This window comes from Suricata suricatta, chromosome 1, assembly GCF_006229205.1.
Source record: "Suricata suricatta isolate VVHF042 chromosome 1, meerkat_22Aug2017_6uvM2_HiC, whole genome shotgun sequence".
Lineage (NCBI taxonomy): Eukaryota > Metazoa > Chordata > Mammalia > Carnivora > Herpestidae > Suricata > Suricata suricatta.
Genome location: NC_043700.1, coordinates 46,416,834 through 46,432,261, shown reverse-complemented (window position 1 = coordinate 46,432,261; position 15,428 = coordinate 46,416,834). Strand labels below are relative to the sequence as shown.

General features: G+C 46.6%; 1 protein-coding gene across 1 annotated transcript in view; it reads right to left on the bottom strand.

Moving 5' to 3' along the window:
• EPHX2 (epoxide hydrolase 2) overlaps positions 1-15,428 on the bottom strand; it is a 61,346-nt gene that overhangs the window by 26,710 nt on the left and 19,208 nt on the right. The window contains exons 5-9 of the mRNA XM_029938286.1: positions 13,289-13,363; positions 9,160-9,255; positions 8,561-8,639; positions 6,213-6,247; positions 1,829-1,855 (exon numbers count right to left, since the gene is read on the bottom strand). Of these exons, the coding sequence (XP_029794146.1) occupies positions 1,829-1,855; positions 6,213-6,247; positions 8,561-8,639; positions 9,160-9,255; positions 13,289-13,363 (312 nt within the window). The remainder of the gene's footprint in view (positions 1-1,828; positions 1,856-6,212; positions 6,248-8,560; positions 8,640-9,159; positions 9,256-13,288; positions 13,364-15,428) is intronic.

The following is a 15,428-nucleotide window of genomic DNA, read 5'->3' as shown; positions in this document are numbered from 1 at the left end:
TGGCCCCAGTCAGCCGCATGAGGGCCCTTTAGAGCCACCCCAGCCTCCCCCCCCTGCCCCATCATCTAGAAAAGCAGCTCCCTGCCTCTGCTCCCTGCCTCACTTTTGTCTTCTTTGGGTCCAACTTCTCAGTGATCTATAGCAGTCACCTGCCTGGCGACCTTCCTAAGTCCCTACAACCTGGCTTCTTCCCTGCTACTCCTGAGTCTATTGAAGCTTCCCTCTTAGAGGCAATTAATCACTAATAATAGTATTTTTTTCCCCTCTCAGCTGTCACTCTTCGACTGTTCTGCAGCATCAGACATTTCTTTTAAAATGTTCTTCCCCGGGGTGCCTGGGTGGCTCAGTCGGTTAAGCCTCCAACTTCGGCTCAGGTCAGATCTCACATTTGTGGGTTCGAGCCCCGCGTCGGGCTCTGTGTTGACAGCTAGTTCAGAGCCTGGAGCCTGCTTCCGGTTCTGTGTCTCCTTCTCTCTCTGCCCCTCCCCCTCTCATGCTCTGTCTCTCTCTGTATCATAAAAAAAAAAAAAAAAAAAAAAGTTCTTCCCCGGGCTTCTGTGACGCTATGCTTTCCAGATTCTTTTCTCCTTCATGGAGTCTACCCCTTCCTCTCCCTCTCACACAGGAGTTACTTCATAGCTCAGCTTTCTGGCCTGTCCTTGGAATTGTCCCAGGAATGCCTGGGTCAGGGAGGGACACTCAGCCCAGCCGCCAGCAGCAGCAGAAAGAGGGGCTCTCTTTCAACAGTCAGAGTAAGAGATTTTCTCAGCCAGAAGGAAATCATCCAGATAGAAGGGCATTCTAGAGTTGGAACTGGGGTGGCCACACTGGGCCGTGTCCTCTTCAATGTCCCCATCATTCTCAAAAGGTCCGAACCGGATTCTGTGGGACAGAGACTCTGCAGAGGGCGGGGATAGTAACATCTTTGTCTCATTTCCTAGAGTGTCTGGCACCGTGCCTTGCTGCTGGACTGGAATCCCTCAGGCATCTCGAATACTCCTCCTGACTCTCATAGCCAACAAACGGGCACTAAATGCGCTATTTTGGGGGTCTCTCTTTGCTACCCTGCCACGGTCACTGTTCTGGCTGAGCCCTTCTTCCCCTCAGACCAAGCTCTGCTCTCCTTATCCTGGGACCGTGACCTGTGACACTCCCTAACTGCAATCTCAAACTGATACCAGTAAAAAGCATAGTCTCCATCACTGTTGATCTGTTTTGTGCTTGACATTCCACATGATACTAAAGGAAGGAATTTGATGTTAGGTCTTTCTAAAGGGATATACATTTTTAAATGTTGTGAAATATCAGCCCATAGGATATTTTCCAAACTTCTGGACACAAATCTCTTGACCCTGGCTCAAGGCCAAAAGGAGGATCCTATTCCCTGGAAAATGTTTTTCTTGAAACAAACCCCCCCCCCAAAAAACTTGGCTCTACACTGTTCTCCGCTTTGCTGTCTCTGCATCTGTCTGTCCTCCTGAGCACCTACCCTGCCTCCCACTGCCCCTAAGTGTCACTCCGGCCCTTGCCACTGTCCTTGGGGGTTCTAACAGCTGACGCCTTTGAAGGTTTCCTCTTTGGGGTGGCTCAGTCAGTTGAACATCTGATTCTTGATTTCAGCTCAGGACATGACCCCGTTGTGGGATCGAGCCCCATGTCAGGCTCTGTGCTGTGTGTGCAGCCTGTTTAAGATTCATTCTCTCTCTCTCTCTCTCTCTCTCTCTCTCTCTCTCTCTCTCTCAAAACAAAACAAAACAAAACAAAGGCACATCTTTAATTGCCCACCCAAACAGAATTCTCCAGAGATTAGTTCAAAATAATGACTTACCAGCTTATCCAGGAAGGTTACCATCTCCTAAGAAAGAAAAGACAAAAAAATCAGAAGTTGTACACACTCACCTCAGCTGCTTCAAGATTAGAATTACTGTACGTGCCTTTTTATGGGCTGTATTGTGTCTTCCCCAAAATCGCATGTTGAAGCCCTAACCTCGTCACTACCCCAGGACTTTGGAAAGTGACTGTATTTGTAGCCGGGGTCATTAAAGAGATGAGTAAATTAAAATGAGGTCATTAGAGTGAGCCACGATCCCAGTTGGCCAGTGTCTTTATAAGAATAAAAGGTTTGGACACAGACATGCACAGAGGAAAGCCCATGTGAAGACACAGGGGAAAAACAGCCACCATCAAGTTTCAGATGAGACCCTGCCGACACCTTGATCTCGGACTTCCAACCTTCAGAATGGTGAGGGAATAAAGTTCTGTTGTTTAAGCCTCCCAGGCTCTGGTCCTTGGTTGTGGCAGCCTGAGTACACAAACACAACTTCCGATCATTTCCCTCACTCATGAGTTCTCTCCCTTCCCTTTCCAGCATCCTCTCAGGAACCCGGCTGACCCCAGACACGCATGACGAATTATTCAGGGTATGCTGGTGTGCATCCCTACGTGGCCACATCCGTCGCAAGACAGACATCATGGCTTCTTCCCAGGGGAAAGACAGAAGAAAACCGCTCTGCGTAGGGCTGGCTGGCTGCCTTGCCTCAGGACAGCAAGCTCCCGCCCCCAGTCCTGCAGCACAGAAGGGGGTACCTGGCCACACCCCCAGCAAGCACGGGGTCCAGAAAAGGTGTGGAGGTGCTGGAGATGAGGGTCATCTAGAAAGTTTTTTAAATGTTTGTTTATTTTTCAGAGACAGGGACAGGCAGAGCATGAGTTGGGGAGGGGCAGAGAGAAAGAGAGGGAGACATAGAATTCGAAGCAGGCCCCAGGCTCCGAGCTGTCAGCACAGAACCCATTGTGGGGCTCGAACCCAAAAACCGTGAGATTGGGGGCCACCTGGTGACTCAGTCAGTTAAGCATCTGACTTCGGCACAGGTTATGATCTCATGATTCGTGGGTTCGAGACCCGTGTCAGGCTCTGTGCTGACAGCTAGCTCAGAGCCTGGAGCCTGTCTTCGGATTTTGTGTCTCCCTCTCTCTCTGACCCTCACCTGCTCACGCTCTCTCTCTCTCTCTCTCTCTCTCTCTCTTTCTCTCAAAAATAAATAAAAACATTAAAAAAAAACCAAAAAACAAAATGTGAGATAGTGACCTGGGCCGAAGTCAGTGCTTAACCAACTGAGCCACCCAGGCACCCCTAAATGCAACATTTAACCAGTCAACATGGGACTTTCCTGGTCAGCACGAGGAAATTACTGAGAGACCTCTTCAGCTCCCTTAGAAGGGTGACATTGCCTAAAATAATGGCTTCCCTGCTAATAATTTCCTTCTTTCCACTCCCTCTCTACCTTTAGCAGTCTTTTCTCTAGCCCTCTACTTGCTAGATGGGATGCTGTCTGATTTATGAATCAATTCATAAAGCTGATTAGATCTTTATACTTTACTTGGTTGAATTTTTGCTATTTAATGCCAAAAAACTGAGAATCACACTCTGGTCAGGAGGGGTCTTGAGAACATGAAGTGCTTCTCCCTCACTGTGTTTTATACTTGACAACATGACATGGAAAGGTTAAATGACTTACTCAAGGTCATACACAATGAAAGCGGCAACTGGGTATAGATAGGCCTCCCAACGTTAATGAACTTGTGAAAATACCATTATTGCTATGTTGCATTCCACCACCCCTAATTTTGAATCTGAAGACCACAGACACAGAGAAAATAGGTTCATGGTGCCCTAAAGGCACTTATTCTAATTTTTTTCAATGTTTATTTATTTGAGAGAGTGAGTGAATGGGGTAGAGAGAGAGGGAGACACAGAATCTAAGTGGGCTCCAGGCTCTGCACAGAGTCCGACGTGAGGCTTGAACCCACGAACTATGGGATCGTGACCTAAGCTGAAATTGGACACTTAACTGACTAAGCCACCCAGGCGCCCCCTATAGGTACTTATTCTAAAACAAATAGCAGTTGTATGATGAATTGGCACATAAATTTAGGGACTTGTGGTTTAAAAAAAAGTTTTCAATATATTTGGTGGGGTGTAGTTGAGGAAAGGGTTTTTGTGGACACTTGAAGATAAGCAGTATTATGGCTCCTCATTCAATTTCTTACAACACGATGTTTAATGCTTATGCAAGTTATTTTTTTTTTAAAGATTATACAGGGGGGGTTAATAAAATTTTATGTTATAAACATTGTGCTGATAATTTTTCAAATGACAGCTTCATTGAGCTCTGACTCATATACCATAAAATTCACCTGTTGAAAATATACAATTCAACGGAGTTTAGTGTGGTTACAGACTTGTGAGATCACCACCGCTATCTAGTCACAGAACATTTCATCATGCCAAAAAGGAACCTTGTGCCCATAAATAGTTAGTTCCCCATTTCCCCTGGCCCCAGGCGACCACTAATTTCATTTCTGTCTCTATGGATTGACCTCTCCTGGAAATTTCTTATCAATGAAATTATACAAGATGTGGCCATTTGTGACTGGCTTACCTTAGCAGAATGTTTTCAAGGTTCATTCATGCCGAAGCACACATCATGATTTCATGCCTGTTTGTGGCTGAATACTATTCTACTGTATGGATAGGCCACACATTTTTTTATCCATTCATCAGTTAATGAACATTTGGGTTGTTGCCACCCAATGTTTCCATTGGGTTATTTTTGGGTTTTGTGAAGAATGCTGCTTTGAACATTCACATCCAGGTTTTCAGTGGGCATGTTTTGTTAATTCTTTTGTGTGAATACCTAGTAGTGGATGTACAAATGATTTTTAAAGGGTGGAGTTGGAGGACGGGAACCTCACATTTTATCTTGTTTGTTTCAGTAAAAGGACTTCTTCAGAAGGGCAGTTATGACCATTTTATCTGTTTTAAGAACCAGTTTTGACAAAAACAAGTAGGGGTCCAGTTAGGGAACATTAGGGGGATGGGGAGAGCCCCCCTCAACCCCACAGGGTCACTGGTGAGATCTTGGCAGGATTTCAGGGAAGATATGAGCAAGTTCAGAAGAGGCAGAGTGAAGAGGTAAAGACTCAGAAACTGAGGAAGGAAGGACAACTCCAACCGAAAAGTAAGGTTTTATCAATGCTCTTCTTATGAGGCACCAAAGCCTGCGTGTGGGCCTGGCTGGGAGGAGGTCCAAACACACCTATGACTCCTAGATGGAGCCTTCTTGTGATTTTAGCATCATCAGCAACATGGCCCGCTTTCCGGCCACCCAAGAGGCTGCTTCTTCCCCTCGGCTCCCCCAGCCTCTGCTTTTCCCAAGGGCTGATGGAGCCTTGGGGCACAGGCTCCTCACCTCAGCCTTGGCCGCCCCTTGCAAGCCCTGAGATGAGGGTCCCCTCCCTGACGGTGCTTATGCTTTACCTTGAATGGGAACACCACTGCAGTTACCAATACACACACTAACTCCCCAGGTCTGGTCAACAACATCTTTACCAAAATAAAGTGGTTTTTAAAGTCCTCAGTCTGGAGGGTGCCTGAGTGGCTTAGTTGTTAAGCATCTGACTTCAGCTCAGTCATGATCTCACAGTTTGTGAGTTCAAGTCCCATGTCAGGTGAGCATGAGCCCTGCTTCAGGTAAAAACACAAGCCCCAATTCTTTCTCACTCTCTCTCGTTCTTCCCCCGCTTCTCTCTCTCTCTCTCTCTCTCTCTGCCCCTAATTTTCTTGCACCTCTCTCTCACTCTCTCTCTCTCAAAACTTAAAAAATAGAAGTGGCTGGGTGGCTCAGTTGGTTAAGCATCTGACTTCAGCTCAGGTCATTTCACCATTCCTGAGTTCAAGCCCCACGTCAGGCTCTGTGCTGACAGCTCAGAGCCTGGAGCTTGTTTCAGACTCTGTATTCATGCACGCGCTCTCTCTTTCTCTCTCAAATAAATAAACGTTAAAAAACATTTTCTTTTAAATAAAAAGATAAAAAATAAAATTCTCAGGATGGAAAGGTGAGTTGGGGAGTGGCCAGGAGCAGGGCTGAGGGAGCTGTAGCAGGGTTGGGACTGGCTCTCCCAGCTGGTGGCCTCAGGCACCTCCTCGTGACTCAGTTTCTTCTTCCTTCAAATGCTTGTAATAGTACTTGATATATGGTAAATGTTGGCTATCATTTTGAAATACCATCTTAACTGTCAGTAAGATTTTATACCCAAATACTGTAAAATGCTTTCCTAGGATTGAATGAATACCCATACTTCTATCTCCTATCAGTGAAAACACAAGGACAGAAAAGATGTTACAAATGTTACCCAAAGATCTTTCTTACCTTGCATAACACTTCCAAGGAATATTCTTCTATTTCTGCAATTAAAAGTAAATACAATTAATTAATATGCTTATAAATCACCAACAAACTAAGAGGGCCCCTTTGCCACAAAACATACACCTTATTAAATCTTTAGATTGCTGCAGTCTACTTATTTATTTTTGGTTTTTTTCCTGTGCTTTGGGGATCACGTCCATGAAATCACTGCCAAGGTCAATGTCACAAAGCTTTTCATTTATGCTTTCTTCTAAGAGTTTTAGTTTCAGGTCTTACATTTAAGTCTTTAATCCATTTTAAGTAGATTTTTGTGTATGGTGTAAGGAAAGGATCCAGTTTCATTTCTTGCATGTGGATATCCAATTTTCCCAGGACCATTTGTGAAGAGACTGCCCTCTCCCTAGAGTATGTTCTAGACACCCTTGTCAAAGATCAGCATCTGTCAATCACTTTGGGTAGTATGAACATTTTAATAATAATAGCAATTCCAGAAAGCAAAAAAGAAAGAAAAAAAATACAGAAAATAGAAGAAAAAAAACTATCAAAGAAATAATTCAAGACAACTTCCAAAAACTAAAAGATAAATGTACCCAGAAAAGTGGATGGAAAAAGACCCAGGTCCTGGTATAATATCATAACAGTTTAGAACACAGCAAGATAAACAAAAAACTCCTAAAGGTATTAAGGGTGAGGAAAAAGAGAACGGTCACATAGAAGGCCCAACAGATCAGAATGGCACGGGACTTTTCAGTAGCCACAAGGGAAGGTAGAAAATCGTGGGATAACAGCTTCATGGTTTTAAAGGAAAACAATTTGTTACTTAAAATCTATTGCCAAATGATATGAGCTTCATAAACAAATGATCTGCAAGGTATTTGTATGCATTCCAGATCATCGTGTTTGGCTTTAGGATTCATGTTACGTATAATCTTCTGCAATAGCTAACATGTGAAATAATTATTTTCTTAAAAATAGTTATAATTAAGGTATGTATACGTCCCGATTTGTTCAGAACAGTTCAGTTTGTGTGTTACTACTAATAGTGTTTCTTCTAATAGTGTCCTAGCTTGAATGATAAACGAATTACTGTTATGCCTAGGGGAGTCAGGGAAGACCCTTGTAGAGATGAATGAAAATAAACATTTTAATAATTAAATTGGGGGGGATTGCTTAAATGTCTTTCCTGGGTGTTTGGACTGGAAGCTTTCTTTTTGTCAAAAATGCTCTGCCTCACTCAAGAGGCTGTAAGCAGCCACTCGGTCAATACCATGACAAGTCGGGAACGATCATGGAGGCACTTCCCCTGGCACTTCCCCTGTCATGGCAGGCTGAATGGCCTGGCTGGTGGTCACTCGAGTGCCAGTTCGTGTCAGGTGGCTTCAAACTCAACACAGCAGTGGTGACGTGAACATGGGGGAGGCGGCACAGAGAAGAGGTGGTGAGCAGCTGGTCTGGTTCACTGAGCCGCCGTGGCTAACAGCACGGCTGACCCGGGGAGGGACAGGGATTCTGCCACACGCCTGGCTGAATCACGCTCCTATCTCCACCTGGGGAGCCTCACAGTTTGGGGCTGAGAACCCCTCTGAAACTCCCTCACCCCAGGAAAATGCTCATACACCCACACACAGACTTGGGTTCACAGGCCCCCGATGCCCATCCTTAGATAGACTCCATCTTGGATCCATAGACCCCGGGTTAAGAACCTGACCTACCAATCACCATATGATCCAGCCATTCCACTTCTGGGCATACACCCAAAAAAATGGAAGGAGGAACTCGAGCAGATATTTGCATACCCATATTTAAGGCAGCATGATTCACGTTAGCCAGAAGGTAGAAGCAACGCAAATGTCCGTTGATGAATAGATGGATAAACAAAACATGGTCTATAGATACAATGAAGTATTACTCAGCCTTCAAAAGGACGGAAATTGTGATGTGCTACAATGAGGATGAATCTTGAAGACATTATGCTAAGTGCAATCAGCCAGTCACAAAAGGATAAATATCGCATGATCTACTTAGAGATGCCTGGAGTAGTCAGAGTCACAGATAGAGAGAAAGGTAGTTGCCAGGGGCTAGGGAAGGGGGGATGGGGAATTAGTGTTTAAGGAGTACAGAGTTCTGCAAGATGGAAAAAGTTCTGTAGCTGGATGGTACATCCTATACCCTGTACCCTCACAGACCAGTGGGAGACGTCCTCAGGGTACCGGCCATCGGGTTTCTTGTATTCCCTTGATCCCCTTGAAGGGCTGCCTGCTCCGACCTGGGCCCAGGGAAAGTCAGTGCGGCTGGAGAGCTCAGGCAGAAGGCATAACCAACACAGGACAGCTGTGAGACAGCTAACCTACCAGGAGGAGCAGACGACTCTCCGTAGCCTTTCATATCCAGAGCTAGCACCCGGAAACCCGCCTGAGCCAGAGCAGGGATCTAGAAAACAAACAGTTCAGGTACACTCAAGCGTGGCTTCATTCATCTTTTGCTGACACTCCTTCTTCGCTTCCTTCTATCCCTGTTCTTGCAAATGGCTCAACTCAAAGTGCCACGTGACACTATCTGGGGTCACCGCCATGAAGCTGGAACGAGCCCACCTGGATAGGACTGCCACGGACAGTGGTGGGGCTCATGTACTGCGTCTAACACTACATCTAAGAGATCACTTCTCCTAACCAAAGGCTTGCAGATTTCTATATTCATTACAAAGACTTCCCAGTAGGTGGCATAAAGCATCTGGAAGAATCTGCCTTTTTCTAATCTGCAAAAGCAGCATATGGGCTAGCACAGCTCTGAGGTCTGGACCCATCTCCAGCCCCAGTACTTCTGAGGTATCATATGGTCACACGTTCAAGACAATGCTCCACTATAAGTTTTTAGCCTCTTGATGGCATTCTGCTCTGGGCCATACCATCCCCCTCCTGGCTGGGGCATACCTTCCCCTGGTCTCCTTTACCTGGTACCTCCAAGAGAACCAGCTCTCAGGAAATCCATGGCACAGGCACACGGCAGGGCCAGAGCCCAGCTCCACAAAATGCATACGCACCCCAGGCTGTAGAAAAGAGAGGTAAGTGCTAGTGACCTCAGTACCAGGCTGGGCAGAATCAGACGCGCCTTTGGCAGACTGCCCCCAGGCCACTCAGTGTACCGCCAGACCTCACATGGCCCAGTTTGCTAGAAGATGTTCGAGAAGACAACTGGCCAAAGTGCATTCAGAACAGGCAGCTTTCCTAGGAACGTAGGAGGCCTGAAAAGAAGGTTTAGTGTTGGAACAACAAAAAAAGAACAAAACAACTTGATCTTCCTCTCTGAAAGGCCCTCGTACCATCAGCATTTCTGGTTTTCCATATTGTAAACTGGGGCTGATTTATGTTAACATACAGAACCCCAGATTGTTTTGTTAAAACTTGTTTATTGTTTGTGGGTTCAAGCCCCGCATCGGGCACTGTGCAGACAGCTCAGAGCCTAGAGCCTGCTTCAGATTCTGTGTCAGCCTCTCTCTCTGCTCTCCCTCCCCACTCTTGCTCTCTCTCTCTCTCTCTCTCTCTCTCAAAAGTAAATAAACATTAAAAATTCTTTAAAAGATGTTTATCTCTTTTTTTTTAATTTATTTATTCATTTGGGGGAAGGGGGATAGAGGAGATAGAGAATCCCAAGCAGGCTCGCAATGTCACTGCAGAGCCTGACACCGGGCTTGAACCCATAAACCATGAGATCATAACCTGAGTCAAAATCAAGAGTTGGGTATTTGCAGCACCTGGGTGACTCAGTTGGTTAAGTATCCAACTTTGGCTTGGGTCATGATCTTGCAGTTCACAGGTTCAAGCCCCGTGTCTGGCTCTGTGCTGACAGCTCTGAGTTTGGAGCTTGCTTTGGATTCTGGGTCTCCATCTCTCTGTCCCTGCCCTGCTCGCACTGTCCCTCTCTCTCTCTCTCTCTCTCTCTCTCTCAAAAATGAATAAATGTTAAAAATTTTTTTTAAAAAAGAGTTGGGCATTTAACCAATGGAGCCACCCAGAGGCCCCTCAAAATTATCTCTTGGATATAAAGTCTTTTTCAAGCTTTGATAACTTCTTGTCCTTTCTGGGCCGTGTGTTAGAGGCTGCTCAGTATCTGTGTTCTCTTCTCCTTGACACATGACAGCATTTTCCAGGCCTCCCCCTACCTCCTCACAACAGATGTGGCCATGTGACCGAGTTCTGGCCAATGGCAGAGGGGTGGGAGAAATCTGTGCTACATCTTGGGCCCATATGACTCTCCCACACTTGGTCCTCCTCCTCCTCTCTCTGCCCGTGGAGAGTTAGGACGTTGGGAAAGGTAGAGCCAGTAGAAGGAGCCTGGCTGCTTGAACAACCACATGGAGAGCACCCACTCCTACCCCACACTGTTCTGCAAGCAAGCAACAAACTTGGTGCTGGGCCACTGAAAGCCTGGGATTGTGTTAGTACTTAACCTACTTCAATTATTACCGTGTGGTCGAGGCACACGAACTAAAGCCATATAGAGTCAAAGTGCTCTCTTTTCCCCAAAAGTATGTGTCTCCCACTTTCTAATGGAAAGAAATGAGAAAATAAGCCTTGCATCTAGAAATTCACTTGGAACACTTCTATTTAGTTGCATCTCTGATCAAACTCCGTGTTCCAAATCGGAAGTTTCACTCATGATTCCCAATGAGCTATTTTACACAAGAAAGCATTTGGCTGACATTTCACATACTCTTTCATGGTCTACAATCTTCTTATCAGAATATGCTCCGGAGTATTCCGGTTCACACTTGGCAAAGGGAAGGATTTAACTTTAAATTCTACACTCCTTCTATTGAAAAACGTTCTAGTACTGAGGTCCCGGGAAATGATCTTCAGCTGCCTCTGTTGTAAGTGGGTCCTAATTAAAAGGCTCCCTCTCACTGCTCCATATTGGGCTCAGCTGAGTAGCCCAGCAAATGTGTGTACTTTCCCACCCTTTAAATGACAGGTTTGTAAAATTACTATAAAGCCAGTAAATGAGAAAGCTCGAACCCAGCTTGGACTGCACTAGCATTCAGTGGAGATTCGTGGAGTAGCTCCTCCCCAGAGGTGGCCGCCCCAGGTCTTTCATTTGGGGTGAAGACAGGGGGGTTAATAAAGCAGCTCTGATCACACTCCTTCAAGGTCAAATGAGAAATATATTGAAAGGGACTGGACCTGCAAGCCTCAGAGGATTATGAGAATAATCCCGTCCTTGGGGTTGAAGCCACTAGCTTACAGCCCAGACCCCAGGAGAAGAGCCCCTCATTCCTCATCAATCTTGGAGATGAGATCTGAGGGGACCTTGTGAAATGGTCACCCTTTCAGGAGCACCCAAGGTTACAGGAGGGGCTGTGATGGCACCGACCAGTAGCTTCAGCCCTTTCTTTCTATCCAGCTTCCATTTATCCTTCCATGCCCACCTCACCACGCGGCTGAGAACTCACGCGGCAGGCTCCGCCCCTCACAGAGCCCATCCTGGGCGCTCCAGGAACCAGTATGACACAAGGACCCCATCCCAGGATGAACCCATGAATGTGTGTTCATTTCACTGTACCGTAAGATCCCTGAGGTCACAGAAGACACTCCATTCATCTCGGTATTTCTCTCTGTGCCCAGCAAGTAACAAATACCCAGTAAATATTCGAGGGGCCGTCCTCCAGGGCAGCAGGGCCTGGAGGTGACGGGTACTATGCCCCGTGGTCTGCATGCGGTATTTTAATTACCATTGGCCCTTGAGCAAGGTGGGGACAAGGGGTACTGACCCTCACCTGCATAGTCAAAAATCTGCATGTAACTTTTGACTCCCCCAGAACTGAACTACTACTAGCTTGCTGTTGACCAAAACCCTTACTGATAATAGTCAATTAACACATATTTTGTACGTCTTATATGCTGGAATCTTAGAATAAAAGTGAGCTAGAGAAAAGAAAATGTATCTGAGAAAATCATAAGGAAGAGAAAATACATCTAGAGCATCGTAGTGTCCAAAATCCTCATATAGGTGGATATGTGCTATTCAAATCCATGTTGTTCAAGGGTCAACTATAATCCATACAAGAAGGCCGAAGGGAGGTATGAGTGTCATCTCATTATAAAGCTGCATACTCTGAGATTCAGAATGATAAAGAAATGTTCCTGGGGGCACCTAGGTGACTTAGTCAGTTAAACGTCCAACTCTTGATTTCAGCTCAGGTCATGATCTCACAGTTTCATGAGTTCCAGCCCCATGTTGGGCTCTGTGCTGACCGCAGAGCCTTCTTGGGATTCTCTCTCTCTCTCTCTCTCTCTCTCTTTCTCTGCCCCTCCCTGGTTCGTGGTGTCTCTCTCAAAATAAATAAATAAACTTAAAAAAATTATTTAAAAAAGAAGAAAAGAAGTGGACCTAAATTTGTAAACATGGTGCCCACGCCAGGATTCAAACTGGTTCCATCTGGCTCTAAAGCAACTGTCCCGTCTTGTTTGGTGTACGAGCTGACCTGTCGCTCTGGGTTCCTTCTCATTTAAATGGGACCAATGACAAGTTAAGAAAGATTCCAAAGTGAATCCACTGAATGCTGTTAGGACATTCTAACACCCTCCCTGGCTGGCTCAGGAGTCAAGGCCCCTCTGCATATGGCCTTGGCCTTGCCATAGCCCTGACTACCGGCTGTTTTAGTAACCACTTCCTTTATCCTCTCTCTGAGTTCCTTGAAAATGAGTCTGTCTTATTCCTCACCGCATCCCTGGCCCTTGCCGACATGAAGGTGGTACATAATGAATTTGCTGGAATAGAAACAAGTTCTCCTCAGAACACAGGCCAGATGTACAGGTCCTTTAGCACCCCTGGGCTACACAAGGCCTCATATAACCTGTTGTTCCAAGGGAGTCTGACTACACCCGGCACACTGCTTCGCATAGCCTAAGGCATGGTCCGCGTCTTCTGACTTGTGAGGACGGATGGATGCTCTTGGGAAGTGCCATTTCCCTACGAACCACGGGTGTTGGGCTACCCTCAGGATTTAGGAAGCGTCTCTGCAGGTCGGTGTAGGTGGCCCGGTTAGGGAGTGTGCAGCAGCCTCGGAGAGAGTGCTCACATACCTTTATTGTCACATAGCCGTGGCTCACGTCGCTGGGATTGCACGGGATTGGCAGAGCAGCTGGAGCTTGGAGAAGCTGGACGGAAAAGAGGTACAATGAGAGAGCGGCAGCCTTCTTCTGTGAGAAGTTCTGAGAGCTTCCAGAACTCCCCAGTGCTGGCCTGTGACGCGGCCTCCTGAGTCCTCCGGCGACTGCCCAGCCCCGGTCCTCTCCTGCGGGCACCCAGCCACATTTCCCCTCCTTGCCTTCCCCTCAGGTCAGTGTAGCCCAGGACTGAGCTCTCTGACAGAAAGGTATGGCCTGTCGGCCTGACCATTAAAATCCCTCCCAATTCTCTAAGTTCTCTACCCCGCCTCTCCCAGCTGAGAGCGTGGGGTGACCTGGGAAACCACAGTGGAAGACGGTGGGTCCTGTCAACCCGGGTCCCGGAATGGCTGCATGAAGCAAAGTGCCTGGCCACAACCAACTGAACTTCACACAAACAAGGAAACAAAACAAAACACCAACTGCTCTAAAACACTGAGATTTTGTACTTCAATTAATAGAATTCTTCTCTGTGGCAGTTCCTCAAGGGGATTGTCCCTCCAGCCAGCCAGAGTCAAACTCTGTGCCTCTGTATTCATCTGCTCCAGCTGCCATAACAATGTGCCACAGACGAGGTGACAGAAACAACAGTTACGTCTCTCAGTTCTGGAAGCTGGTTCCTCCTGAGGCCTCCCTCTTTGGCTTGGAGAGGGCCACCTTCTCCCTGGGCCCTCTCATGGTCTTCCCTGTGTGTGTGTCTGCGTCCTTACTGCCTCTTCTTAAAAGGACACAGTCATACTGGATTAAGGCCTACCTCAATGACCTCGTTTTAAAGTCACCTCTTTAAAAGCCTATCTCTGAATATAGTTACTTCTGAGGTCCTGGGGCTTTCACATGAATGAATGTGAGGTGGAAGGGGGCAGAGTTCAGCCTGCAGGCCCCAGGTCTGTCCTCTGGAGTCTCCGGAGGTTAGATAACCCATCTCTGTATGACATCTAGAAAAAGAAGAAAATTCCTGAACAAAGAGTCCATGAGGGACTTCTTTAACTCATTTGTGTCAGGTTTCTTGACACAGAAATTGTTGGGAAACACGACATTGGACCTTAGTTCTCAAGCACTGTCCTTGTGTATGAAACATCCTTATCAGACTTCTCCCAGAATGCTGGGAACAAAGGACTTGATGAAATCCCAGGAGGACGTGCAGGACAGAGCCTTCCTGGTCATCAGCCAAGAGTGACAAGAAGCTACAAGATATACCCACACACAGCTGCAAGCTGCTCCTGCTCTGCCTGCTCTGTGACTGTCTCTATTGTTCTGGTTAAACATTTACTGTTGACGAAACCTTTACCATGCTCTCCAGGCTTGCTAGGAGGGTATAAAATAAGATGCTGTTCCTGATAAAGTTTGCCATTAGCCCTCAGCTCTTGGTCTGTCCCCATCTCTTCTGGGGACGTCCACAGCGCCCAGCCTCCTTGGAACTGTCTCTTATCATGGTGCCTGGTCTTTCTGGGACCTTTCAGTGGTCACGGTGCCCAGCCTCTCTGGGACTGTTCACGCTTCCATTAAGGAAGGAGCGTGGTCATGTTCCTAGGGTTTGGGAGCGTCCCTGTTTCCATTAGCTGCTGGCAGCCTTTAGAAACCTCATTGCATCTCGCTCTTCATCTCTCCAGGAACCTCCCACAAGAAATGACAAAGGACAGGATACTGAGCACATAGATGAACGTATTCACGAGAAGTGACGTATTAGTGACTTCTACTGCTAGATCTCTCATCTTTGGTCCCAAAGGTGTAACTTAAGGAAGTGCCCCTCATCAGCTATCCAGTTCTCTGACCTCTAAAGTGCAGGAAGTAGGGGCACCTGGTTGGCTCACTTGGTTAAGCGTCCAGCTTCGGCTCAGGTCATGATCTCACAGTTTGTGGGTTCGAGCCCTGCATTGGGCTCTGTGCTGACAGCTCAGAGCCCGGAGTCCGTGTTCAGATTCTGTGTCTCCCTCTCTCTCTGACCCTCCCCTGCTCATGCTGTCTCTCTCTTTCTCAAAAATAAATAAAAAACATTAAAAAAAATTAAAGTGCAGGAAGTAAAGTATGAAGGTTATCTCCCTTTTAAACATAGAGG